This window comes from Rhinolophus sinicus, chromosome 12, assembly GCF_057876585.1.
Source record: "Rhinolophus sinicus isolate RSI-liver-muscle chromosome 12, RSI-T2T, whole genome shotgun sequence".
Taxonomy (NCBI): Eukaryota; Metazoa; Chordata; class Mammalia; order Chiroptera; family Rhinolophidae; genus Rhinolophus; species Rhinolophus sinicus.
In genome coordinates, this window is record NC_142512.1 from 38,125,448 (window position 1) to 38,151,766 (window position 26,319).

Genomic DNA, 26,319 nt, shown 5'->3' on the forward strand with positions numbered 1-26,319 from the left:
GATGAGGCTGGGAGTGAGTTTGTGTCTGGGTGCCTCGGTGTGCCTCTAAGGTGAGTCCCTGTGCGTGTGCGTCTGTGAGCTGAACCGGAAACTCCCCGAGGGCAGGAATACCTGTTTTGTTCACTGTTGTATCCAGAGGCTGCACATAGTAAGGTCAATAAATACTTGTTGAATGAGCAAACCTCTGCGTGTGAGTGTCCACCCTCCAGAAGGGCCTCCAAGGAAAGAGCCCCCAGACACGGAGGGGCGAGCGGGTCGCTCCTGTTCCCGTGCCCCTTTCCCTGCTCTCCACTCCCAAGTTTCCTTGGGTTTGAAAAACAGCCTCAGAGAGGAAGACTTGGCCGAAGGGGCTGGAGAATCGGAGACCCGGGGCCGAGACAGAAGGGCAAGGCACAGGGAGGGCTCAGGAGCGCCAACCGAGAACCGCAGAAAGAAAAAGAAAGGAAAAATTAGCGCGGAGTAAGCGAGCGAAAAGCTCCCTACCAAGCCAGGCTTTGTTCCCTGAACCTAAGACTTTACCCAGCCGCGGGCGGCGGGCGGGCCGGGAGCGAGCGAGCGGAGGCGCGCGGCCATGGCGGCCGCGGCGGGGCAGGGGGGCCAGTGGGGCGGCGCGTGAGCGGGTGGTGCGGGGCGGGCACCCGCGATGTGCTACTCGGCGCCTCCCCCGCCGGGCCCCGGCTGCGTGGAAGCCGGGCGGCCCTGGTAACTGGGCGCGAGGCGCGGAGGGGGCGAGCCCGGCGCGCGGGTCTCATTGTTGGGGGGGGCCCGTCGGGGCATGAGGGCGAGAGCACGGCGGGGGGGGCGGCCAGACAGAGCGTGCGAGGAGGAGGAGGAGGAGGAGGACGCCGAGGAGGAGGAAGGAGGAGGCAAAGAAAAGAAGCGGCGGCGGCGGCGGCGGAGGAGGAGGAGGGAGCGAGGAGGCGCGCGGCCCCCCGCTCCCTCCCTCCCCCCCTGACCCCCGACCCCCGCCGGCCGGCCCCCCGCCCCAGCCCCGGAGGGAGCTCATGGGAGTATGAAGGAGATGGTAGGAGGCTGCTGCGTATGTTCGGACGAGAGGGGCTGGGCCGAAAACCCGCTGGTCTACTGTGATGGGCACGCGTGCAGCGTGGCTGTCCACCAAGGTACGGGGGTGGCCCGCGGGGGGCGGCGGGACCGCGGGGGCGGTGTGCGCAGGGCGCCCCGGGCCGCGCCCTCCGGAGACCTCCCGAGGTTTGGGCGCCCCTCCCCCACCCCACCTGAAGGGAAGGGAGGCGTCGGGGGCGCTCCCCCCGCCTGGTCCTGGAGGACCGGGTCAGGCATTGTTTTCTTGCCTATTGTTCCAGTCCCGCGCCCCCCACCCCAAGTTGAGGGAGTTTGGGGACAGTCTAGGGGGCAGTGAGTGCACTCTCCGCGCTCCACACCGCCAATGTCGGGGCCGCTGGCAGAATGTTTACCTTCGAGGTGTCCCCTCCTGCCCGGTTATTTTGGTCCAGGCTCCCAGAGGAGAGGTCAAGGGGGAGTCATCCCCCCTCCCGCTTCCGGATACTGGGAGGAGCGGAATTGAGAAGGGAGGAGAAGGGTCCCAGGGGAGAGGGGACTCCAAAAATCCTCCGGGGAAGAGCTGTGGATAGGAGAGAGGTTGTGCCGGGGGCCGGAATCGAGAAGAGGGAGGTTTGGAGTTTCCCCCAGCAGCACATGGTTCGGGAGTTAACTCCTTGAGGAATCTTGCCGAGGGCGCAGGCTGGTATCTCCCGCTTGTCTGGCACAGCCAGCTGCCTTCCCCCTTCCTGGGACTGCCCTAATGCTGTCGCTGTAGGCTCTTCTTGCCATTCTGCTATAGGTTACCTGCACTGCACCTGCCCTCAGCTTTGACTTTTGACCTGTACTTGTTATAGTTAGAGGCAGAAGATGAGGTTCTTGGACCCCCAACTTCCCGGCTCTTACCTTACTGGCCCTTTAAGAAATGACACCCCCCCCCCATAACAACCAAAACTGTGTTTCACTATTGTAAATGTTGCCCCTGTGGTTTTCTCTATTCCGGGTGGTAGAGGCTGGGTCCAGAAAGGGCACAGGGGGAGGATCTAGAGTTTAAGGTCAAGGACTCAGTCTTCCTGCCCCTGCTTGGAGTGCTTGGTTGTGTGGTTGAAGGCTGGCCTTGTGCTGTTGGGCATTCTTTGTGGTCCTGCTGGCTAGCTAGTGGGAGCAGCATCTGCCCCCCACACTGGAACTGTCTTTAGTTAGTCCTTTAGAGTGACCCCCCTTCCCAATTACTCTGGGAGAAGCCACTGCTGACAGATTTGCTCCATGACTCTCCTTCCCCACCCCTAGCTTGCTATGGCATCGTCCAGGTGCCAACAGGACCCTGGTTCTGCCGGAAATGTGAATCTCAGGAGCGAGCAGCCAGGGTGGTAAGTTTGAGACTCCCCTCCCCCCTCCAACCCATATACCTGAGCATCTCCCCGGGTTAAGCTAGGGTATTCTGAGGCTGAGGCTAGGGTGGGACTGTCACACAGGACTTCCTGTTTCCTGCACACCTATCACCAACCCCATCTCTCCCTCAGCTCATCCCTCATTCTGCCCCACCTCTGGCCCAGGACCTTTTATTTTTGTTTGCTTGTTTGTTTGAACTTTTTATTATGGAAAATTTCCAATCTGTACCAAAGTAGAGGGAATACTATGACTAATCTCATGTCCCCATCATCCATCGTCAACAATTACCAACTTGTGGCCAATCCTGTTTCCTCTGTACCCCTACCCATTCCCCAATAGACAGCTTATTTCCTCCTGGGACCCTTTGAATGTGTTCAGGGGGTCCAGCTCAGCAGATCACCCACCCCCTTTTGGAAAGGCTCCCCTCAATTCCTATGCCCGTTTGCATTGGCAGAGGTGTGAGCTGTGCCCACACAAAGACGGGGCATTGAAGAGGACTGACAATGGAGGTGAGGGGGGACCTGAGCTCCAGGGCTCGTCTGTTGAGGTCAGCAAGGCCCCCTGAGCAGGGTCTGGGAAGGCGGGGGGGGGGGGGGGGCTCAGCTTCCTGTTTGGCACTGGACTCTGATGGGAAAGCCATGGACAAGGGGACTGTCTGCAGTGTGAGGCTCTGAGTGGTCAGGGTCTCGGGCTTGCCATGGCAGCTGAGGCCAGCCCCACATTGTCCCAGGTTGGGCCCACGTGGTGTGTGCCCTCTACATCCCTGAGGTGCAGTTTGCCAACGTGCTCACCATGGAGCCCATCGTGCTGCAGTATGTGCCTCATGATCGCTTCAACAAGGTCAGCAGCCCCTACGGTGCCCCGGTGCCCTGTACCAGTCCCCTCCCTAGCTGGGTGCCTCCACCTTTCTCTTCATCCAGTGTAATTTGATTCTCTCCAGCCGACACTTTCAGGGAACTCGGGAGGTGGGGAGGCACCTAGGCACCATCCACTGACAGACATGCTCATGCTCCGGAGTTAAGTGCTGCCCCAGGGTAGACCTTAGCAAGCAATTCATTCGTTCATGCACTGAACACATTTACTGATTGACTACTATGTGCCAAACCTGGGGCAAGGTACCACTAGGTACAGTTTTCAGTGTTTTTCAAGAGAGATGTGCTCCTTGCTCCATGGAACTCACACTCTTATGTGGGAAAACTAAATAGTAGTAAACAAGTGAATAAAGTAAATGCAGTTTGTGGTAAGTGCTGTGAAGTAAACATGGTACTGAAATAAAGAATACCTCGGGGGGGGCTCCCTTTAAATAAAGTGATCAGGGAAAGAGCTATTTAGGCTGAGACCTGGGAGATGAGGAGCCAGCCTTGAGGAGGGTGGGGTTCCGGGTTGCAGGCAGAAGGAACTGCATACATAAAAGTCGAGAGGTGGGACTCAGCTCATCGGTGAGCAAGGCAGACACAGCCCCTGGCCTTGCAGGGCTCACTGCAAGGACTGTTCTATCCATTATGGTAGCCACCAGCCACATTGGCTATGTAAGTTAATTAAGATTAAACAGTATTTAAAATTCAGTTCCTAAGCTACATTTAAAGTGCTTAGTAGCCAGTGTGGTTCATAGTTACTGTATTGGACAGTGCAATATAGAACATTTCTATCATCACAGAAGGTTCTGTTGGATAGCACTGACTTAGGATCATGGGGAGAGGATGGAATTGAGGGGTCCCTTAGGTGGAAGGGAAGAGCGGACAATTACTCTGTGTGTTCTGTAGACATGTTACATCTGCGAGGAACAGGGCCGGGAGAGCAAGGCAGCCTCAGGAGCCTGTATGACCTGTAACCGCCACGGATGTCGACAAGCTTTCCATGTCACCTGGTGAGACCCCTGCCTGCCCCCACGCCTCAGGGTTCTCTGGGATCCCAGGCCAGCTGTACCCACCCCTCCCGATGTTTGCCATGGATTCCCGCCAAATGGGCTCGTCCCAGCTGCTGTCTCTGGTGATCATGGCACTGCTTTCCTTGGATGATCTTCGCTTTGCCCTAGCTGGGGTCCAAGAGAGGAGAAGGGAGGAGGCCGGTCTGGTTTGTGGCCACACCTTTCTCAATCTGACCTCTTTGGTTAGTGCGCAAATGGCAGGCCTGCTGTGTGAGGAAGAAGTGCTAGAGGTCGACAACGTCAAGTACTGCGGCTACTGCAAATACCACTTCAGCAAGATGGTGAGTGCATCTGCCAGGCGTGAGTGGCTCAGTCAGCCATGGTGTAGAGGGCATGGGCTTGGGGCCAGGCTGGGGCCTGCTGCTGGGAGGACAGAGAGGAAAGGAGCCTCGTCCCTGCCCTTGTGGATCCCTTCTTTGGGTGAAGAATAAATTGAAGTACAGGCTGAGGGGTGTGAATCAGAGGTGAACCAAGCAGCCCATCCCAGAAGACAGAGCTCAGACTCTGCCCCGCAGAGTCTGGGAGGCTTCAAAGACGAGTTTGCATAAAAGCTGGTGGAGGTGGGAACAAGAAGAGCCAGAATGTGGGTGGGGGGGATTACTGTGCCCTGGCCACTGGACTAAGCTCTCTATGTGTGTTACTTTGTGTGATCCTCCCAACAACCCTAAAAACTAGGCGTACTGTATTTTCCCATCGTACAGGTGAGTAAACGAAGACCCAACCAGGTTATGTCACTTACTTCACAGTGTACATGGCATTTAGAACAGGCAGTCTGATTTGAAAGCTCCTCAGGAGCTTGCCAGGCAAAGAGAGGAACACTGGGCAGGGGGACTAGCATGGGCCTCGTCCTGAAAGGAGGAGAATTGTGTGAGCAGCAGAACAGGGTGTTGGGTGGGGACGAGGCAGGACATGAGGTGAAAAAGCTCAGGCAGGGCCACAGCTGGGCTTGCTTCTGTCCCAGGCTTCAGGGACCCAAGGAGAGAGTTGAGTAGGGGTCCTGTCTCATATCTGTGGAAAGACTTACGTGTTGCAGAAGCTGTGGGGTGTCCTGGAGAGGTAGGCTGTAGTCCGATTGGGAACTCAGCGTGGACCTCACCCCCAGGCCACAGGCTTGTAAGGCTGCTTGTAAGTGGGAGGGTAACATGATCAGATTTGTTTTTTAGGAAGATTACCCTGGCAGACGCTGTGAAGCTGGATCCAAAGGGCCGGAGCTGGCGGCTGGGAGACAGCTGCGAGAGGGGGGGGATGGAGGGATGAGGCTGGACTCTCGAACCGTTTCTAGGTAGATTTGCCTACCTGTCGGGATGGCTGAGGAGGAGTTGAGGACGGCATATAGGAGGCAGGCTCTCCATGCTAGGTGCATCGGGCTTGAGCCCCTGGGAGTGCTGTGACTAGGACGCAGCAGGCTTCTGTAGGATTAGCGTCTGGCCTGGTCTACCCCAGACAGTCCCAGTTTGTGCCTTTTGTCCTCATGTAATAATTAACAGTTACTCCTTTCATTTTCTATTGTGTCCTGGTTTGGATCATAAGCCATGTGGTCACCTTGATGTCAAGGTTTGATGATGACTTAGGACAAGGTAGGGAACTCAGTTTGGTTTATAAGACGCGCCACATGAGAATGTTTAGGTTTGGTGGGTGTCAGATCTCCAGACAGGGTGGTAGTGCCAGCCCCAGCTATAGAAGGCTGGGGCTGGAATCCCCAGGTGCCCACCAGGGTAGGGTGTGAAGGGAACCATGAAGCAGAGTTTAAGGGCTTGGCAGGATTGGAGTGATGTCCATCCCTAGGAGGGCGATTGGGTCAGACGAGGTCTGAAATTAGTCCTTGGGTTTGGCAATTGGGAGGTAGTGGGTGACCTTAGAGGGAGCAGCTGCAAGTCGGGGACAGGGGAAGCCATCAGACTGGGCAGTGTATTAGCAGTGAAGGGAAGGCGGGGGCAGGCCCTGGCTGGGAGGAGGGGCAGCACAGAGGTCATTGGGTTTTCGTTGTGGACGTTTCCTCCCCTTTTCTTAAGGGCAGCAGGTCCTTTGGGACAGAAGGAACTGTGTTTGGTGGAGTCAGAGGGCCAGGAACAAGGGAGCAGGGCTGATAGCTGGAGCAAAGTGTCTGGAGGGGAGGATGGAGTGTGGAGTGCAGGGGTGCAGGGGCTCTCACAAAGGTCCCTCACATCTATCCCTGGGAAGGAGGTGGAGGTGGGCCATGGCTCAGGCTGCCTGAAATAGGCCAAGAGGGCACCATAGAAAGAGGTAGATGGAGAGTTAGGACCGGGGCCCCACTCCTACCTCCAGCATGCCTTGCTGCAGCCAAAACACCCCTGGCTCTTCTGGGCCTCAGTAGCCAAAACTGTGCACTGAACAGGCCAGCTGGGGAAGCTCTAGAGAATGCCCTTCTGTTGAGCAGAGTATCGTTGAGGACACAAGTTCTTCTTAGTGCCAGACAGGGCAGGGGGACTGGCCCCCAGGATCCCTTGAGCTTCAGGAACCTTTCCCTAACAGGAACCTTTCCCTAAACTAACGACAGGAGACGTTGGCAGCTCCTCTCTCTCAATTCTCTCCCCAGAAGACTTCCCGGCACACCAGCGGGGGAGGTGGGGGAGCAGGAGCAGGAGCAGGAGCAGGAGGAGGCAGTACCGGGGGAGGTAGCAGTGGCTTCATCACCGGCCGGAGAAGCCGGTCATCCTCGCCACCCACCCAGCAGGAGAAGCACCCTTCCCACCACGAGAGGGGCCAGAAGAAGGTAAAAGTCTTCTCCCTCTACTGGTCCTGCCTTCACTCACAAATATGCACCTCCTTCAAGAAGCCACCACAAGGTGCCCCCAGGGCCTTGGGACCTGCATCCTTTCTCCCACTGAAGCCCCTGAGAGCTGGGAGGGGACTGAGGAAGGAACAAGTGAGGGTCATAGAGTGAGGCGAGGGCCTGGCTTCCCTGGGGCGCTCTGTGTTTGTGTGGTTCCTCCAGTGTCCTTCCCGTAGCATGACAGTGTCCCCAAAGCTCCTAACACATGGCCCTGCATGTTCGCAAACATCACGACAGTCTAGCCTTGTAAATGTACATGCCTGCTTCCCCTCATGCCACACGTACCCGGGTGCCCATCTCCCGTTACTCTGCACAGCTCCATGTCCTGAGTGGACACCCTTGCAGGTGCATGCTCACGTGTGTGGTGCTCTGTGTCACTGGCGTGATAATGGGACAGGCTATTTTTAGCAGGCAGGGAGGAGGAGGGGGAGGGGCTTTGGGCTCTCAGAGGAACCTGCCTGAGCCACTTCTGTCCAGCCAAAGTTCCCCTGTTTCTCCATAGGGGGAGATGACGGCCTCAAAGCCCATCTCTGAGAAGAGTCCACTCCCCACATGAACATGTCATATTCATATTCACCCCCAAATGCCCCCAACACCAATATCTGGTCACCTCTCCTTCCCCAGAGTCGAAAGGACAAGGAACGCCTTAAACAGAAGCACAAGAAGCGGCCTGAGTCACCCCCCAGCATCCTCACCCCTCCCATGGTCCCCAATGCTGACAAGGTACGCTGCTCACACCCAGGAGGGATGGCCATGGTGGGGGGAGGTGGGCCAGGGACCTGGACACTCACAGCTGCAGGTTAATGTGCCTCTGTACCCCACCTCTACCCCTGCTACTCTCCTGTTCCAGCCTAGGAGGAGCCTGTGTTTCTCAGCCCCCTGGATCCCTGACCAACCAGGAGGGCGGGGGCAGGGTAGGGTACCGCCCTGTCTGCTGGCTCCCAGATGTTCACATCTGCTTCTGCCCAGACACAGCCTCAGCACTGGGCTCTTGTCTGCGGGTACAGTACTCAGGCCAGTTCTCCAAGCTTCTAGGGCCCGTACCCGAGAGTTAGGTAGAGAGGACCCTTCCGTCTCACCCCGCCTCAATATCAGACAGACCCCCAGAGCCTGTTCCGTAACCAAAAGCCCACTGCATGCAGGTTGGAGGGGCTGAAAGTGTAGCCCATGGTAGCATGGGGGGACAGGCCCCTGACAACTGAGCTCCCCACTCATCCCACCTTCCCAATAGGGGCAAGGTATGTGTCAGGCCTGTCTCCAGAAATGGGCAGCAACTGTCATGCCCTACGTGAGGCCAGGGTCACTAATCCAAGCCAGAGCAGCCTTCTCTGCCCCTCCTTCCAGCCAGCCCTCCCCAGGGAAGGAGAAAAAGGGCCTGGAGAAACTGCTTCCTCCTGTCACCATTATTGCCCCATTCACCTTCACTGCCTCAGGAGGTTGGCAGAGCTCTGGGCATCTTAGCAGGAGGCTCAGGTATCAGGTTCCCAGGGTGATGTTGCTGTGACAACTGTCCCAGTAACCCTCTCCCTGCCCTGCCTCCCAGAACTCACCTGGGAAAGCTTGTCATCTCTGCCCTCTGACCTTTCCCAGGGACCTGCAGGCACATGGAAAGAGGACCAGAGATCTGGGAGTTGCCCGGTGGCTAGGTGTCCCCTTGGACATGTTGGAGCATTCTGCCCTTCCTCCTCCACCCACCCCAGCATTTCAGCTACCCCTCCCCCTATTCCCTCTCCTCCCTTGCTCTCAGAACCACATCTGGCTCCCTTCAGAACTCCAGCTGTTGAAAAGAACAAAAAAGGAAGAGGAGACAAGGGCTCCGCCCAGTGAGGGCAAAGCAGGGTGGCTCTCATTCCCTCGTCCATCCTCCCTCTGGCATTTGTTGGTTTAGCAAACGTTTACTGTATACCTGGTCTCTACCAGAAGGAAAAGCGCCATCCCTGGCAGTTAATATGAAGCCCTAACTCACTCACCATCTGCCAGCGTCTCTTCTAGAACATGGGGATGGAAGGAGAGCGTAGGGATTAGCTCATTTAATCCCCCAAATAGTCCAATGAAGTAGGTCTTTCATTAATCCCATTTAATCAATGAAGAAACTGAGGCACAGAACATTTGCCTAAAAGTACACAGCTAGTAAATGGTGGAGTCAAGATTTGAACCCACGCAGTCTGGCTTGAAGGCCTCTACTTAACCACCACAGACACCGTCTCTGCAGTGTATTAATAGCAGCCACAGCCATCAGAATCATCATTAATGACCACACACTATGTATCTGGCATTATGCTCCTCGGAACTCTCAATAGGCATAATTAGCCCTGGACACTGAAGCTCAGCGAGGTTGAGACCATGTAATATAAACACGGCAGTAAATGGCAGAGCCCGCCAGGCTCACAGCCTGTTCTGCCCGACCCCGAGCCCATGCTTCACCAACCCCTGCCCTACCGCCCTCAGAGAGGTTACTGGAGGCCTCAGACATGGGGACAATAATTCAGTACAGTGTGGCAGCTATTGACATGGCTGCCGTGGGTACCTGGTGCCCTGGAAATAAGAGGACAGAGTAACTTGTACCACTCGTGGTGTCGAGTGGCTTCATGAAGAGGGGACTTCCGAGCTGGATTTTGAAGGATGAGACGTTTTCCAAGAAGAGTAAGGATAGGCTATCTTGGCACAGGACTTGGCAGTGCAAGCTCAACATTGTCTAGGAGGGCACAGTGTGGCCAGGGAATGGGGTGTCAGTCCCAGGTGGCTGCAGCTTGGGGTGAGCAGAGAGGGAGTGGTGATGACTGGAGGGCCTAAGGGGGGGGGGGCAGGGCAGCCCTCTTTGCTGCCCACACCACTTCCCAGCACAAGTCCATCCCTCTGGGGTCCCCCTAAGTATTTCTTGAACGAATGAACAGATGAGTACATCCGTATAGACTCGGGGACCATTTTCATCTCTCTCCTGCTTGAGGTGAAGAATAGATAGCTGCTTGGGTTCAGTGCACTCCCCTCTCACACCCAGATGTTCCACAGCTGCCTCCCCATCTCCCTGGTCTGTGGGCTCTCACCACCATCTCTCTCTCTCTGCCCAAAAGTCCTTCCTGAAGCTAATTCCAGACTCCCAGTAGAGCCCCAAGTCTTGTGTGTTCCTGCTCCACTCACAAGTCCAGCTGAGCCTAGGCCCAGGCAGCTGGCGTCACCCTTCCCCTCTCCTCCTTCCCTCAGGTCTCCTCAGCTGCTTCCTCTTCCCACCATGAGGCCGGCACTCAGGAGGCCTCTGAGAGCAGCAGGGACTCGAAGGGGAAAAAGTCTTCCAGCCATAGCCTGAGTCACAAGGGGAAGAAGCTGAGCAGTGGGAAAGGTGTGAGCAGTTTCACCTCCGCCTCCTCCTCCTCTTCCTCCTCCTCTTCCTCCTCCTCTGGGGGGCCCTTCCAGCCTGCAGGTGAGTGTGGGCAGGTGAGCCTCCTGGAGGCTGCCGGGAGTGGGACAGCCTTTGGCCCTGCATTTTTCTAGCAAGGGCCTTTGCATATTGGTTTGCATCTCATTTGCTTCTTAAATTGGTTCGTGTTAAAGATGGGGTATCCCCACCAAGTTACACTTCTCCAAACACTCCGCTTAACCCTTCTCTCTTGAGCTGGAACTCTCTCCTCCCACTTTATCATAAGTGGGGAAGCTGGGGGGTTGGTAGGGGTCACTCATCCCAGGACATAGAAACAGTGGCACAGCCGGGACAGGAAACCAGGCTTCCCCATCCCCCCCTTTCCTACTATTGCATGTTGGGAGTGGGAGGGAGCGAAGGATTTGGGGTCCAGCTATAATTCCGTTTTCCCTCTGTGCAGTTTCGTCCCTGCAGAGCTCCCCTGACTTCTCTGCCTTCCCCAAGTTGGAGCAACCAGAGGAGGACAAGTACTCCAAGCCCACAGCTCCCACCCCGTCAGCACCCCCCTCTCCCTCAGCCCCCGAGCCCCCCAAGGCTGACCTCTTTGAGCAGAAGGTGGTCTTCTCTGGTTTTGGGCCCATCATGCGCTTCTCCACCACCACCTCCAGCTCGGGCCGGGCCCGGGCCCCATCCCCTGGGGACTATAAGTCTCCCCACGTCTCTGGGTCCGGGGCCTCAGCAGGCACCCACAAGCGGATGCCCACACTGAGCGCTGCCCCTGCGCCTGCTGAGGAGACCCTTGAGACAGGCCTGAAGGAGAAGAAGCACAAAGCCAGCAAGAGGAGCCGACATGGGCCAGGCCGTCCCAAGGGCAGCCGGAATAAAGAGGGCACTGGGGGCCCAGCTGTTCCTCCCCTGCCTGGTGCCCAGCTGGCTGGCTTTACCGCCACTGCTGCCTCACCCTTCTCCGGAGGTTCCCTGGTTAGCTCCGGCCTGGGGGGTCTGGCCTCCCGCACCTTTGGGCCTTCTGGGAACCTGCCCAGCCTGAGCCTGGAGTCCCCCCTGCTAGGGGCAGGTTAGTGACCCTTGGGGATGGAGGGCATCTCAGGGCCCAGCCAGTTTAGTGATGAGACAGAAGCATAAACATGCAGTTAGAAGGAAATGTGATAGAAACTGCTCTAAAGGACAGATAAAGGATGGAGGTGACAGTTACCTCCAAGATATTCCCTGTACCTGTCTTCTGCATGTTGTGGTGGGAGAGATTGGGTTAGATTGTCAGTAGAACTTAGAAAGTTTTGGTTGGTGTATTAGAAAAGCTGGGAATTCCCTAGGCCTGGGAAGGGCAGTGTAATCAGCTGTCATGTCAAGCAGATGTCACCCAGGCAAGAAGTGACATCTCAGCAGCAAGAGGGTTAGACTGGTGTGTATGTGGCCAGATCCAGGGGAGTGTTCTCCTTGCGGAGGGGCTGCCCCAGCCACCTGATTGAGGAGGGATCTGGGAGACTGGTGATAATATGCTTCCCTCTGTGTCCTCGTGCCTTTAGGCATCTACACCAGTAATAAGGACCCCATCTCCCACGGTGGCGGAATGCTGCGGGCTGTCTGCAGCACCCCCCTCTCCTCCAGCCTGCTGGGGCCCCCAGGGACCTCAGCCTTGCCCCGTCTCAGCCGCTCCCCATTCACCAGCACCCTCCCCTCGTCCTCTGCTTCTATTTCCACCACTCAGGTGAGGCCTTATTCCTGGGCTCCTCCATCCCTGGGCAGGTGGGGGACAGGCAGCCACAGACCCCAGCCCTCCATGGGAACTTGAGAGATTGGGCTTGATCACCCCAGAACTTCTCCCTCTCTCTGATCCTCTCCTCCCCCGCACCCCTGTGCCCTAGATCCAAGCATAACCACTAGGCTGGACTCTGCCTCCTTTCCTTCAGGTGTTTTCTCTGGCTGGCTCTACCTTTAGCCTCCCTTCCACCCACATCTTTGGAACCCCCATGGGTGTTGTTAACCCCCTCCTCACCCAAGCAGAGAGCAGCCACACAGGTATGTGAGTCTCTGACCCCATGCCCCTATCCTCCCAAAGTCCCGAGGGGCACCCATCACCTGCATGTCACCCCAAAAAGGATGGGAGGGCTTTCTGGCTGCCCCCTCCCTCTGGCCATTGCCCACCCTACCAAAAAAAAAATCACAACAAACCAGGGTACAGGGAAGAATTACTACACCATCTCACAGGAGAAAGGCAGAGCCAGAGCTCAAATTCTGGTCCCCTGACTCCAAGCCCAGTTCTCTTACCGCCACAGCATAGCTCCCTGCTGCCTCTTAGTGAGTTCTTGGGTTCAGCGTTTATGAGATTCCGGAGCTGGGCAACCTGCTCTACAGGTATTTAGATGTTAAAGGGGCGGGTCACAGGCGCCCCACCCTCTCCCTGGAGAGTCAACGCCACCAATCCAGAGAGCGGATTGGTGCAGAGACACCACCTGGCCGTCTAGGGGGCGAGGTCTACCTTCCGTCAACCAATTCAAGTAGGCCTTAAAGGGGCCCGAATCGGATTCCATAATTAAAGACCTGAGAGAGAGTAGGGTGACTTTCTTCCGCTGAAACCCAAATCGAAATTCTGTGGTCCAACCAAAGGTTTTGCCGTCCAACTTGTGAGTTAATGAATATAAAAAGTCATACAAAACATTGTAATAACTATAATTATTAAGGGCTTGTTGCATGCAGTTTAACACTTCACATTTATTACCTTACTTTAATCCACAAAACAGTCACTTCAAAGGTTAGTTTCAAGACCAAGTTCACAGAGCAAGGATCAGGTCCAAGTTCAACCCAGGACTGTCCCCAAATTTCTATAACTCTGAAGCTTCCAGGAAAGAATTGGGAGGTGGATCTGAAAGTTGCTAGGCAGCGGGAGTCTTTCTGCCTAGAGAAAGGGATGGAGACCAAATCTATGGATTTACTTTCCAAGGGACCGGGTTTCCAAGCCGGGGCTCCCAGCGCCTTCCGACATATGTAACTGCTAGACGGGGGTTGGGAGATCCTGGGGAAAGGGATCTGTGGTAAGGCCCCAGATCCCGCACCCACTTACAGGCGGGGACACTGAGGCCGACCGCACCCCGTCCCCACTGATCCCTGCTCCCCTTCTCCTTCCAAGAGCCAGACCTGGAGGACTGCAGCTTCCGGTGTCGGGGGACCTCCCCCCAGGAGAGTCTGTCTTCCATGTGAGGGAGGGGGCGGCGGCTTGGGGGAGGGGCTGGGAGCGGGGCTGGAGGGACTTGGGAGGAAGGGACGGAGAGGTGGGCTCCAGGAGAGGGTGGGGTCCAGAAGGGGATGACTGGAACCCCGGAGGGGGGAGGAGAAAGAGAGGGAGACGAGTGAGGGCGTGAAGTAAGCCTGAGCTCGGTGTTACCTTCTGGCCCCAGGTCCCCCATCAGCAGCCTTCCAGCACTTTTCGACCAGACTGCGTCCGCACCCTGCGGGGGCGGCCAGTTAGACCCAGCAGCCCCCGGGACGACTAACATGGAGCAGCTGCTGGAGAAGCAGGGCGATGGCGAGGCCGGCGTCAACAGTGAGAAGGGGTGGCGCAGGGCTGGGAGACCTGCTCTGGGACCCCCAAACTTGGTCTCCCTTCTCCCCGAAGTCCCTAAACGTCTTTAAGGTTCCGCGCCTTGGCCCTGCCCCAGCTTTAACTCTTGCCAACCTTAGCCTCACCTTTAATCCTTGCTAGGCCCTGCTCCTGGCCCCTACCCCTCTGTACCCCGCCTTTGGTCCTCGCGGCCTGCTGGTCCATACCTTACTAAGCCCGAATTTCCACCACCTCTTCCCTGCCAATCACAAGGCCTCGAACCGCGCCTCAGACCCTGCTCCTCGCTCCTCTGGCTCCCCAGCTCACCAGAGTCCTTCGCTTGCCCGCGCCTAGTCTCCTAGACGTTTTTCAGATTTTCTCCGCTAGGCCCCGCCCTCCAGGCCACGCCTCAGGCCATCTGGCCCCGCCCTCAGCCCTTGCCCCGCCTCCCCAGACCCGCGGGGCTCAGTAGCTCTCGCCTTTGCTCTGCAGTAGTGGAGATGCTGAAGGCGCTGCACGCTCTGCAGAAGGAAAACCAGCGGCTTCAAGAGCAGATCCTGAGCCTGACGGCCAAGAAGGAGCGGCTGCAGATTCTCAACGTGCAGCTCTCTGTGCCCTTCCCCGCCCTACCTGCCGTCCTGCCTGCCGCCAACGGCCCTGTCCCTGGGCCCTATGGCCTGCCTCCCCAAGGTAGGTGTGATCCTACCAAGCCAGGGGTGGGGGGGGTGGGGGGAGGGGGGAGGGGGGCCTCTGCCGGACGTTAGGAAGTAGCCCTGACTTCAACCCCTGACCTCTTTCTCTGATCCCCCTCCCTCAGCCGGCAGCAGCGATTCCTTGAGCACCAGCAAGAGTCCCCCGGGGAAGAACAGTCTTGGCCTGGACAACTCGCTATCCACGTCTTCCGAGGTGGGCACCACAGGGAGGGACACTGGGAACGAGCAGGAGATGGGAGGCTCAGGCTGTATTGGAGGCTGGACAATGAAGTGATTGGCTGAGCAGTGGGTTGACTGATCCATTCATTCATTTTTTAAATAAGTAGTAATTATGAGGTGTCTACTTAGTGCCAGGCACTGGCCAAGCAATCAGTGAGCAAAATGGCCAGAGTCCTGCTCATGGAGATAAGTTAAATCTCAGCATACAATCAATAATTAGAAACCGGGAAAAGTGCTGAGATGGAAATAATTTAAAGGCTGTAAAGAAGGGGGGGGGGCAGGATTCTTCCGTACATATCAGGTGGTTAGTCAAGGCCTCTGTGAGAAGTGTTTGTGAAGGGTTTGTTGTAGTGCCTCACACAAAAGAATTCCTTTGCAATTGGTGATGGTTGGGGTAGCAGTTGCTATTGTTACATTGCAGTTATTCAAATCAAACAAACTTGTTTCTTGTTCTCTCTGCCACTTACTGTGACTTGGGCAATAATAATTATCATAATAACTAACATTAATTACACACTTGCCCTTTGTCATGTCCTGTGCTGAGATGTTTAAAAGTATTGGTTTGTTCTCCTAGTCTTCACTATGGAATAGGTACTTACGAAATAGGTACTACTGTTACCTCCATGTTTTGAGTGAGTAAACTGAGGCAGAGAAGCCTTCCAGGCCATTGCATTATGGACATAGGATTTGAACCTGAGCCTTTCACTCCAGCTGTCTGCAGAGTTACTTAGCCTAAGAATCAAGGGCTTCACCTGTAAAATGGGAATAGTGAGACAGTGCAGGTTAGGCACTGAACCCCGGGTCTGGTTTACTAGATGCTCACTATCATCATCGATGTTCGGTATCAAACAAGGATGATGAGGGGTGCTGCGGCCCCCAGGAAGTGGTCTCTAGATATGACTTGTGAAGACAGTTTGGATTCTTAGCCTTAAGCCCTGGGCCTTGCTTCTTCCTTCTGGGTGGCTCTGCCTGGGGGTGAGGTATGGGTGGCTGTGCTCTGTGAATGCTGACGGGTGCTGGGCCGGGGGGCCAGAAAGGTCATGCTGGCCCCCTGCCCCTCTGACCCCTCCCTTCCCCCTCCCTCCCCAGGACCCACACTCAGGCTGCCCCAGCCGCAGCAGCTCGTCGCTGTCCTTCCACAGCACGCCCCCACCGCTGCCCCTGCTCCAGCAGAGCCCTGCTACTCTGCCCCTGGCCCTGCCGGGGGCCCCTGCCCCGCTCCCGCCCCAGCCACAGAACGGGCTGGGCCGGGCACCCGGGGCAGCGGGGCTGGGGGCTATGCCCATGGCTGAGGGGCTGTTGGGGGGGCTGGCGGGCAGCGGGGCCCTGCCCCTCAATGGGCTCCTGGGGGGGTTGAATGGGGCTGCCGCCCCCAACCCTGCGGGCTTGAGCCAGGCTGGCGGGGCCCCCACGCTGCAGCTGCCAGGTTGTCTCAACAGGTGAGGGAGAGCTCAGCCTGGGAAAGGGAACGGGGAGGCTGGCTCTGGGAGGGACTCCCCCCAAACACCCATAGTCCCCCAAAGGAAAAATATCCTCCAGTCTTACAGGGTATAGAATCTAGTCACCTCTTGGCCCCAGGAACTCCCTAGGTATAAGTGCCGTATGGATGGCAACTCTGCATTGACAAAATCGTCTGATTATCTCTTATACCCCAATCTAGGTTTTCCTTTTGGGAAAATTCTTCCATCTAACTTGTCTCCCTCCCACTATATTCTCTGAGCTCAGTCTGTTTCTCTTAGTTCACTAAAATCGCACATCCCTGCCTCTCTCCACCTGGGTCTGAGGGAGTCTGGGAACTTGTGGGGGCTAGGGAGGAGTGTTTCCCTGTCCCTTCCCATGGTCTGTATTTTGTCCCTCTGCCTCAGCCTAACGGAGCAGCAGAGACACCTCCTGCAGCAGCAAGAGCAGCAGCTCCAACAGCTCCAGCAGCTCCTTGCCTCCCCCCAGCTGACCCCGGTAATACCCTCCCTTCACAGGCCACCTACCCTCCCAGAAGGGCCTGTCTCAGGGGGTCGAGGCCACCCTGGGGAGGGAGGGCAGCCCCAGGCTGGGCTGAGATTACACCTGTGAGACTGGGGCTGGGCACCTATGGAACATCGGCCTCTGTGGAGCATCCCTTATGGGACAGCGGGGAGAAGGGTTGCTCTCGGTCCTGGGCATTGGGGAAGGGACGCTGTAGTGGCCCCAATCACATCCTATTGAGAGCAGGTCTAGAGGGCAGTGAGTCCTCAGTTACTGAGCATTTCCGATCTGCCCCAAGGATCTTCAGGGGGGTTGAGGAACCGTGTTAGTAACGGGGGTGGGGCCAGGGATGTAAACACCCTGTGCTTGGCCTGTAGTGCCCCAGCTGACCCACTGATGGTGTGCAGCCACTTTCTTGCCCGGATGGGGAGACTGACGCCCAGAGTGGGGAGTTAGAAACAAGAGAAGCTTGACTATGTCCCAGGTCTCCTGCCTCAGGGCTCTACTGTGACGGGAGGGGACCCAGGCCAAGCAGGGCATGCTGGCTGCGGGGACCACCGGCTGCTGACCCGTCTGGCCTATTGCAGGAGCACCAGACCGTCGTCTACCAGATGCTCCAGCAGCTCCAGCAGAAGCGGGACCTGCAGCGGCTGCAGATGGCGGGGGGCTCCCCGCTGCCCATGGCCAGCCTGCTGGCAGGAAGCTCCACCCCGCTGCTGTCCGCTGGCACGCCTGGCCTGCTGCCCACAGCGTCTGCCCCACCCCTGCTGCCCGCCGGAGCCCTGGTGGCTCCCTCCCTCGGCAACAACACAAGTCTCATGGCCGCAGCAGCTGCAGCCGCAGCAGTAGCAGCAGCAGGCGGCCCTCCAGTCCTGACTGCCCAGACCAACCCCTTTCTCAGCCTATCGGGGGCAGACGGCAGTGGCAGTGGCCCCAAAGGAGGGGTGAGTAAGGGGTCCTGGGCCATTCTGTCTTCCTTCTCCACGATGGGCAGAAGTGGAGCATCAGAAGGTACATCATTAGGAGGAAGGAAGTGACCCCTAGGTCAGCAAAGCACCCTTTCCAGATGCCAGGGCCTCTGCTAGCACGTGGGTGCCCTCCTGTAGATGCAAGAAAGATACACTCTGAACATAGACTAATAGTAAAAGGACCAATTAGAAAGCAGCATTCCTCTGGGTACAATTTGAGAAGGCCATTTCCTCTCTGAGTGGACCGATTAGAAAAAGCTGATGCTCTGGGTGGGCCATTTCCCGAAAGGCTCTCCCTCCTTCCTCTGAGGGCATACTGCAAGAGCTCGGGGTGCTGGCTGGCGTGGGCTGGCACAAGCCTGCTTAGCCAGGCACCCCTGTGCAGGGCAACTTCTCCCTCAACAAGTTGACCCTGGTGTGGACCCACCCGAGCCCAGTCCAAGAGCTTCAGCGGGGCTCCCTCACTGTACTCGACAACAGCTTTCTTAACCCAGGGAGCTATTTTCAACTGGGTTTTGGGACCAAACACCTTCCAAACCCCCAGCTTCCCTTCCTCTCTTTCCAGACCGCTGACAAGGGAGCCTCAGCTAACCAGGAAAAAGGCTAAATCCACCCATACCCCTCCTGACCTCCCCCCCCCAAGTGGAGGGGGCAGTCCTGGCCTCAGGGCCTAACCTGGAGCAGGCACCTGCGCCCAGACACTGGAGAGCCCAGGCCCAGAGCACGTGCTGAGACCTGGGGAGTGTTTGACATGCTGGCTGGCGCTGAGGACTGAGATGAGAGGGAGGCGTTCCTTCCATCTGGCCCCTCCCCCGTCTGCACTAACCTTTTGTGAGGGGCTCAGAGGGAGGACAGGCTCTAAGTCCGCCTAGAAGCCCCTACTCTCAGCAAATGTTTTAAGGTCCCCCAGAGAGCAAAGTGGGCCACAGCATAAGTGGGGGGTTGGATGGACCTGCCACATAAAATGGATCAGCACTTGAGTGGGGAGAGTGGGGGGACAGGCCCTGGGCCTGCCCCTTCACAGAAATCTTAGAAGAAGGGGTGGTCCTACTGTACCTGCAGTTTCTTCCCAACTTGGGTAGATGGCAGGAGGGATCCCTTGGACTGTTCTCACCACTCCCCTTCCGCTGCCCCCCAAAAAGGGTCACAAGCTGAGCTTGTAAAAGCCCATAGACTAGGGGGCTGAGGAAGGGGTCGGATGGCCTCAAACTCTGCCCAAGCCTCCCCACTCGGTGGGGGTGGGCAATGATGGGATGGTGGGGGACAGGGAGGAGGTCCAGCCCCCTGGGTGCCCTGCCCCTTGTTTGCACTATTGGATTTAGGAGTGCCGAGGGTGGGGAGATGGAGCTGCCTGACTCAGAGAGCGTGTGTGCGTTTGCGTGTGTGTCTGTCTGTCTATCTCCCCCTGGACCTGGAGCAGCTGAGGCCAGGGGTGGAGTAGTGCTCGAGGCGGGGGAGGCTCCCAGCTCTTGTTTGTACCTTCCCCACCTCACCAACTTTGGTCCCTTTCCGGGGCACGAATGGTTAACAAAAACCAGAACAGTACTCCAATATTGGAGAGTAACTGGGCGCTGAGGGCTTTGAATCAGGGTAATATCCTGCCTTCCCTCCCCCAGACCCCACACGGTCTCAGTGCCCTTTCAGAGCTCCCCTTCCCCCACTGGTAGTTGGTCCTGCCTCCTGGCACAGGGGAGCTCCAGGGATTGGGGGACAGGGCAAGGGTGGGTAAAGTGCCACTTTCTTTAGTGAAGACCTCCCTCCCAGAATTAGCCAGCCCGTTTCCTGCACCCTACCCCCACCCCCACCAACCAGGGGAGACTTAAGCTTAAGCTGACCTAACTGTCCTTTCGCCCACCAGCTATTTCCCCCTGGGTATAGTAGGCAACACTTAAATTTTCACCTTAAAGAGTCCACCTGCCCAGAGCCTTTGGTGACTAAGGCCCAAGGGCCGGTGGGACAGCCAGGAGAGGGGCTAGGTTGAAGCCTGTGTCTGTGTTTCAGTTGCACTGGGGTTGGAGCCAGGAGAAGGCATTTCCAGCTTTCCCTGATGCTCATGTCTTGTCAGTTTCTTTGCATGTGTGGATTTTTTGTGTGTGTGTTTCTGTTTGGGTTTTTGTTGTTGTTGGTTTTTTTTTTTAATAAAGCAAAGAAGATGTGTATATTTTTGGCAATGACAGAAATGTAGTGCAGATATATTTTTGCCTGTGCTGCTCAACTGGTTTTTTTCTGATACTGAAAATAATATTAATATTCCTGTTGATAAGACTTTGTAAGATGTTAGGGAGCTGATAATGGAGGGGGGGTGGGACTCCTTCAGAGGCAATTTCTTAGGCACTTGCAAGGGCTTGTGGGAGGGGAGATGCAGTTGTGATGACCTCAGAAATACTTTTTATTAATGCTAAATATCAGTTAGAAAGAAATTATAGAATTCAGCATTTTATTCATCTTCATCTATTAAGCTCTCTAACTCCCTGCCCCCAAACCACTGAAAAGAAAAATAACCTTCGGAGATTCTTAAAAGAATTATTCATTCACACCCACACCCTTGCCCAAGGCCCGCCCACTTAGAGCTGAAGTCAACTTCTCTGCTGGATGGTGATGAAGTACATCCGCCCAAGACTGCTGTGGTGGAGAGTGAGAGGTCTAAATGATTTAGTGCACTGGAAACAAGGCCCTCCCTCCCAGCCCCCACGAGTCTGGGGTTCTCATCTCCAAGAATCTGTTTTCCAGCTTTCCCCAGGCTGGGGTGCAGCAGCTGTTTGTCAGGTTAGATTTACAGACAGGACCTAGGCTGCATATGGGTTGGTGCTGTCCCTCTCCTTCGATTTGGGGTTGGGGGGCGGTGTAGGAGAATGGTGGTATCTTTCCACCCTTTAGGGAGCTTTATATTAATAGGAAAGGTCTGGAGATCTTCACGAGGGATCAGGGTCCCAATATGGGGGGGGGGGGGGAGGATGGCTATACTGACCTCACCCTCCTCTCCAAGCCTCGGTCCCTTTTTCCAGGATGAATTTGGATGTGGAGTGGGAAGGGATGCAGATTTATAGATCTCTGTCTACGGGAGCGGAAGGATGTGGTTTGTGGGGCAGAAGTGGGGTTTGAAAATGCATGAGCGTGGAGCTTCGTGTGTCATCACCCTCAGCTTGGAGGTATGAGTGGGGTATGCACGCAGAGCTACTGTCTGGTCTTGAGGTCACAGCTGGTGCATGAGTGTCAGAGCTGGAAGGGACCTGTCTTTAAAGGTTTGAGCCAGCTCCTCACTTCACAGGTGATACCTCCAAGCCTCAGAGGGATAGGGGACCAGCCCTCAGGACCCTGGCCTCCTGGTCCTCCACTCTCCCCACTGCACTGCCTCCATGGGCTGTCTGTCTGTCGCTGTGTGTGTGACGTGCGTGAGTGCAGGGCTGTGCCCAGGGTGGGAGGGTATCTATGTAGCACTGTCTTAGCTCAGAGCTGATGGATCCTCTTCATAGACAATGACACTTTAAAGATTGCTTTTGAAAAGTTTTTCCTGTGTGTGAGTTTCTTTCCCTCAGGCTCCTGGGTCTGCTACTGCCTCCAGGTGCCCTTACCTTGAGGCTGATGAGCACACACCTGCCATCTTGTACTGAGTTCTAGGGAAGTACTCCTAGGAAGGGCCCAGACCATGAGGGGAGCCAGAGCCAGGGGCCAACTCTGAGGAAGGGTAACCTCCACATTTCCCTTTCCCAAACTGGAAATGCAGACAAGTTTTCAAAGGCAGTCTCCCCCTGCTAGTTTCCAGCATCTTCCTTGTGTGGTGGGCCTGAGTTAGGGGTAGGCAGCTTGCTCCCAATTCTCCTTTGTCTCAACTTATTTTCCTGGGGCGAGGTGCCTGGAGGGATTCAAGTCACTTCCATTGGGAGTTTGGAAGAAGGTGGGGCCCAATATGGGCAGCCTCCAGCCACATCAATCCCATTAAGTGTCTAGCTCCCTACCACTTTGACTTGATCTGCTGAAAAGTTGGGGACTGTGGGGTGCCTTCCATTGCCCGTTGTTTGTTTCCTCCAGCCCAACTTGGGACTTAGGTGGGGGGACTGGAGACCCAAACCCTGACTCCTACCTCCCCTTCCCATCCCAGCCTGTCTCAATGTAGCAGACCCTTCCTCGGGGAGCAGGGAGGGAAAGCCACAGTTTGCAAACCCAGGGCTCCTTTTTCATTCTTTCTAAAACCTCCTTTATATCCGCAACCCAAAAGGCAATGCCCCCCCTGCCATCTCCAAGCCTGGAATTGTGCATAACCTGGACCTTGTATCTTTGTATAACGGATGTTATTTGTACGAAGGGCAGTTCGTATACAGCACTTGTTCTTTTAATAAAAGAATGTTTTACAAAAAACAAAAAAGGAAGAGACCCTGCTTTGTCTGGCTTCATTAAAGGTAAAGAGGTGGCCTGCCAACTGTAGGAGCCGTGGGAAGGAATGGGGGGCAATCTTACATTTGTCCAAGCACTCAGAATAATAGGTCACAAGAATGCACCAGATACCCAGGCTGCATATTGAGCGCTCGGATACCTGTGCCCCTCCCACAAGGATGTGATGTACAGGCCTGGCCGACAGGAATCTGGTCAAAAACAAGCTCCCTAGGTGATGAGATGTACTCGCACTGCACTTGTAGAAACACTGCCTTAGACTCTGCAGGAGCAAACGGCTCCCAGGAGGGTCCTCACTCACACGGGTGGTGGGAGGGTGTGTGTGGCCTGAGAGGAGCAGGCAAGGAAACGCGAAGCGATGCTCTGCGGGTCATTCCGCAGACACGCCTGTACGAGAGGGGGCTCCGGGAGAGCCCCAGCCACACCCCCAGGAGACCCGAGCAGGCTGCGGAGCTGACATTTGGTTTGGCTTCCGGCGGCTGAGGCTGGACCGGACAGCGCAGGCCCTCAACCCCCACCCGAGCGGAACCCCGCGGAGTCTTCCGGGCCGGGGCGGGGCCCGGTTGGCCCGGAGGCGGGGGAAACGTTAAGGTGACCCCGGCGCAGGGCGGAGCCGGCACGGCGTAGCGGCGGGGACCAGTATGGGCGACGTGGGCGCGCTCCTGCGACGGGTGGCCTGGGTGAGCATCCCCCGCCCCCGCTCCTTGCCCAATGCCCCCTCCCATGCCCAGCCCCGCCTGCCCTCCGCTGAGCGTCCCCGTCTCCGCATCGCCTTGTGCTTTGCAGCCCTCCCTGAGCATTTGCTGCGTGCCAGCACCTCCCCAGCGACTCTCCTTCCCCTCTTGTGACCCATTTTCTCTCCCTCTCATTTCTCGTACGGCCCTAAGCCGTTGTCTGTTCCCTCCCAGATGACTCCCTTCTGGAAGTTCTCCGCTTCTTTCTATTGACTTTGTTTTTCTGCTTCCAAACCACCGTCTGGTGATGACTGTGTGTCTTGCAGAATCTGAACCAGAGGCGGGATATCTCCTCCTGGCTGGTAAGTACCCTGTCCCCCGCCCCCCCTCAACCAGGCTGAGATCCCAAAAGTAGAGACCAGGGAATGGAACCAGAAAGGGTCAGCCCTGCTTCCGGGACTCTAGCCTGAGAATGCCTTGCCCGTAGCCACCTCCAGATGGCTCAGGGCAGGTAGACTGGACCAGAGGGCACAGGGCAGGGAGCTAGTCTTCTGCGCTGGGAACAGTGGTGCCTGCTAAACCAAGCCCCAGGTGCAGTTGGTCTGCTTGGGCTGTCATGCAGGGTGTCATGCAGGGTCTCAGCTCCCGCTCCCCACATAAGAACGCAGAATATGGTGAGGCCAAAAAGGAACACCCACGGAGCCACAGATAGGGGAGTCATACCAGTATACTCCGCGCCTCGCTGCAATCCGCGCTTGCTAGCTCAGCCACTGTCCGCTTGCTAGCCCCCATTTGCTGCTAGCATAGCCACGGCAGTTATATTAGTGGCCAATGGCTCACTGGTTACAGCTGATGGCCAAACTAGCCACAGCTGATGGCCATCCAATCACAGCTGATGGCCATTTACTACCCGAGTGAGCACCTTTCCACATGAGGGCGAGAGCCTGGAAACTGTACTCCTGGCTCTGTCCCCACAAGCTGTCAGGATCCTGGCCCTCCCCTCTAGCATCCAGGTGGAGCCAGGGTTTGAACGGAAGGCAGCTGGACCCCAAAACCTGAATGCCTTGAAATCCCTTCCCTATCTTGAGCTCAGTGCTCTTATAGTGTCTTGGGAGGAATATCCTTGCTGGGTGGCATCAGATCAGCCTCTGCAGAAGTCGTCTGCCACAAGCCTGGGCCAGTGGGAAACTGGACAAGGCCTTAGGCAGGAAAGCACTTCCAGGGTCTGGGCTGACTCCAGGCCCTTCATCTTCCCTGCCACAGGCCAAATGGTTCCCCAAAACCCCAGCCAAGTCCGTGGTGGCCCTGAAAACACCTATCAAGTTGGAGCTGGTAGCAGGGAAAACCTACAGGTGGTGTGTGTGTGGCCGTAGCAAGAAGCAGGTGAGACCACTACCCCCACCTTCCCACTGACATTTAACACTCCTGGTTGGGACAGCAGGCTGTCTCCTGGGAGCTTCCCCTCAAGATGGGTCCTCTTTTCCCCACACATACCTGAAGGGATAAGGGAGGTCGGAGATGAAAGAATACTTTTAGGCCAGCACCACCCACAGCCTTGAGCTTTGAAATGAGCCTAGAGACAGAAACTCAGTCACACAGCTAAATGGGTGGAGCCCAGGATTCTGGACTTTGTTCTGGTGCTCCCTCCTCCTCAGAGGAACCTTCCAGGCTTCTATTCCAAGCACTGAGAGGCTTACCTCTCTCCCTCCTTGCTCCTTCCAGGAAGCATCTGCGCCAGATTCCCAGGCCTAGGACCCCCACATTGGGAACGCTGCCCAGCTCCGCTGTCCCTTCCTGGTGTCTTCTGAAAGCCTTCCCCTTTCTATTTATGTGACTTGCCTGCTTGCTTGCCACAGCCTGTTGTCTTCTCAGCCAGGCTGCCTGCTCCCAGCTGGTTCTCCCTTCTGCCTTAGGAGCCTCTCCTCCTGTGGGAACCTGCTGCATGTTATTAGCCTCCAGGGCCTTTCCTTCCTGAGCTGAGCTCTTAACTGTTTTCCTCCAAGAAGTGTGGCATGTTGTCAGCGCCCTACTTTGCCAGTTTTGACTTTGAGCAAGTCCTCATGAGGGTGGAGCAGTGCTAAGGGAATGCCAGCTGTAGTGTGGCCTCACCTCTCTGCCTCCTGCCCTCTGGGAACTGGTGGCTGATGTTTATCTGCATATATCCCTCATCTCTCCTATCCCACCCTGACCCCAAGGTCAAGAAGCCCACTAACAGCAAGATACTGCACTTCTCTGGCCTTGGTTTCCATTACCCAGTCTCTGCTTGAACACCTCCCTGCATGGTCGGGGAGTATTTGCTGGCACCGGGCAGCCAGTTCACAATCGGCTATCCCTGTCTTCTTTCACATCCACTCTATATGCTCCATTGTTTCCTGGAGCCCAAAAATTGATACTCCAGTCTTAAAGTCCTGTGATGCACGCAGGTTCTCCCTATCCAGAGTTTACCTCAGACTATGGGTATGGAAATGCGTTTCATGAACCAATGGAGACTGAAAGCCATCGGAAAAAAAACAAAAAACAACCTATCAGTGTAACATTGCTGATACCCAAGGTCTCATTTCACCTTGAAAATTCTGTCCTTGTGTCCTGGAGACTAATGCTATGACTCAGTTACTGAACACTTACTACATGCAAAGTGCATAATAACCATTATTCATTTCCTTGGGACAACTCGACTCTTATTACCCTCACATTACATAGGAGTATGAGAGGTAAACTAATGAACCCTGGCGTTGTCACTCGGTAGCCTGAGCCCTAACTGGTGTGTAGCTCTTCCCGGACCTGCCCAGCCCCAGCACGTGGGGTCGGGTTTCTAACTTTTCTTTCCCTCACCAGCCCTTCTGTGATGGCTCCCACTTCTTCCAACGCACTGGCCTCTCCCCACTCAAGTTCAAGGCCCAGGAGACCCGCATGGTGGCCTTATGTACCTGCAAGGCCACTCAGAAGCCCCCATACTGTGATGGCACCCACAGGAGTGAGCGGGTACAGCAGGCAGAATTGGGCTCCCCACTCTGAGTGGGTAGCTGCTGCCTAGCCCCAGGCATCTGACAGACACCTCCTTTGTGGGAAAGGAAAGTGAGTGCTAAGCCCAAGAAAGGATCATCCAGGGACCCCAGTACCCACAGCTGGCTTGTAAAGGACTTGCTCCCCATAACCTGAGATTTCCAGTCTGGGGCAGCCAGGAACAGGCCCCTGGTTCAGCAACTACTGGTGGAGATGTCATTAAACAAGCATGCCTGGCTGAAGGGGTATTCTTGTGGTCACTGGTGTGAGGCAGAGCCTACTACTGCTCTGGACCCTAACCTAGGCTGGGGGCTCCACAGGGCGGGGGCAGCTCAGGTTCATTCCATATG

At 56.2% G+C, this 26,319-nt stretch overlaps 1 protein-coding gene across 6 annotated transcripts; it reads left to right on the top strand.

Annotated features, from left to right (window-relative positions):
* Positions 1–567: 567 nt before the first annotated feature.
* Positions 568–26,211, top strand: LOC109451973 (MLLT6, PHD finger containing). Of its 6 annotated transcripts, XM_074319953.2 has the most exons (22): positions 570–1,121; positions 2,308–2,387; positions 2,864–2,918; positions 3,140–3,249; positions 4,173–4,276; positions 4,524–4,617; positions 6,894–7,070; positions 7,755–7,853; positions 10,332–10,548; positions 10,946–11,560; positions 12,030–12,211; positions 12,414–12,522; positions 13,631–13,697; positions 13,899–14,044; positions 14,534–14,731; positions 14,859–14,947; positions 16,063–16,412; positions 16,839–16,929; positions 17,523–17,879; positions 23,293–23,328; positions 24,230–24,349; positions 25,802–26,211. In XM_074319953.2, exons 1-22 carry the CDS (start codon positions 1,013–1,015, stop codon positions 25,979–25,981), a joined length of 3,585 nt encoding a protein of 1,194 aa, XP_074176054.1. In that variant the 5' UTR covers positions 570–1,012; the 3' UTR covers positions 25,982–26,211. The 6 variants fall into 6 exon arrangements, with proteins under 6 accessions (XP_074176052.1, XP_074176051.1, XP_074176050.1 ...); XM_074319951.2 differs by lacking the exons at positions 23,293–23,328; positions 24,230–24,349; positions 25,802–26,211 and adding an exon at positions 18,469–22,270 and having other exon boundaries at positions 568–1,121; positions 10,332–10,467; XM_074319950.2 differs by lacking the exons at positions 23,293–23,328; positions 24,230–24,349; positions 25,802–26,211 and adding an exon at positions 18,469–22,270 and having other exon boundaries at positions 568–1,121; positions 6,897–7,070.
* The last annotated feature ends 108 nt before the right edge of the window (positions 26,212–26,319 follow it).

Excerpts from the sequence above, each read along its gene's own strand:
- LOC109451973 (XM_074319953.2), top strand. The coding sequence starts at position 1,013 with ATGAAGGAGATGGTAGGAGGCTGCTGCGTATGTTCGGACGAGAGGGGC. Across the intron at positions 1,122-2,307 it reads CAGCGTGGCTGTCCACCAAG|CTTGCTATGGCATCGTCCAG; the intron begins GTACGGGGGTGG and ends CCCCACCCCTAG. Across the intron at positions 14,045-14,533 it reads TGGCGAGGCCGGCGTCAACA|TAGTGGAGATGCTGAAGGCG; the intron begins GTGAGAAGGGGT and ends TTTGCTCTGCAG.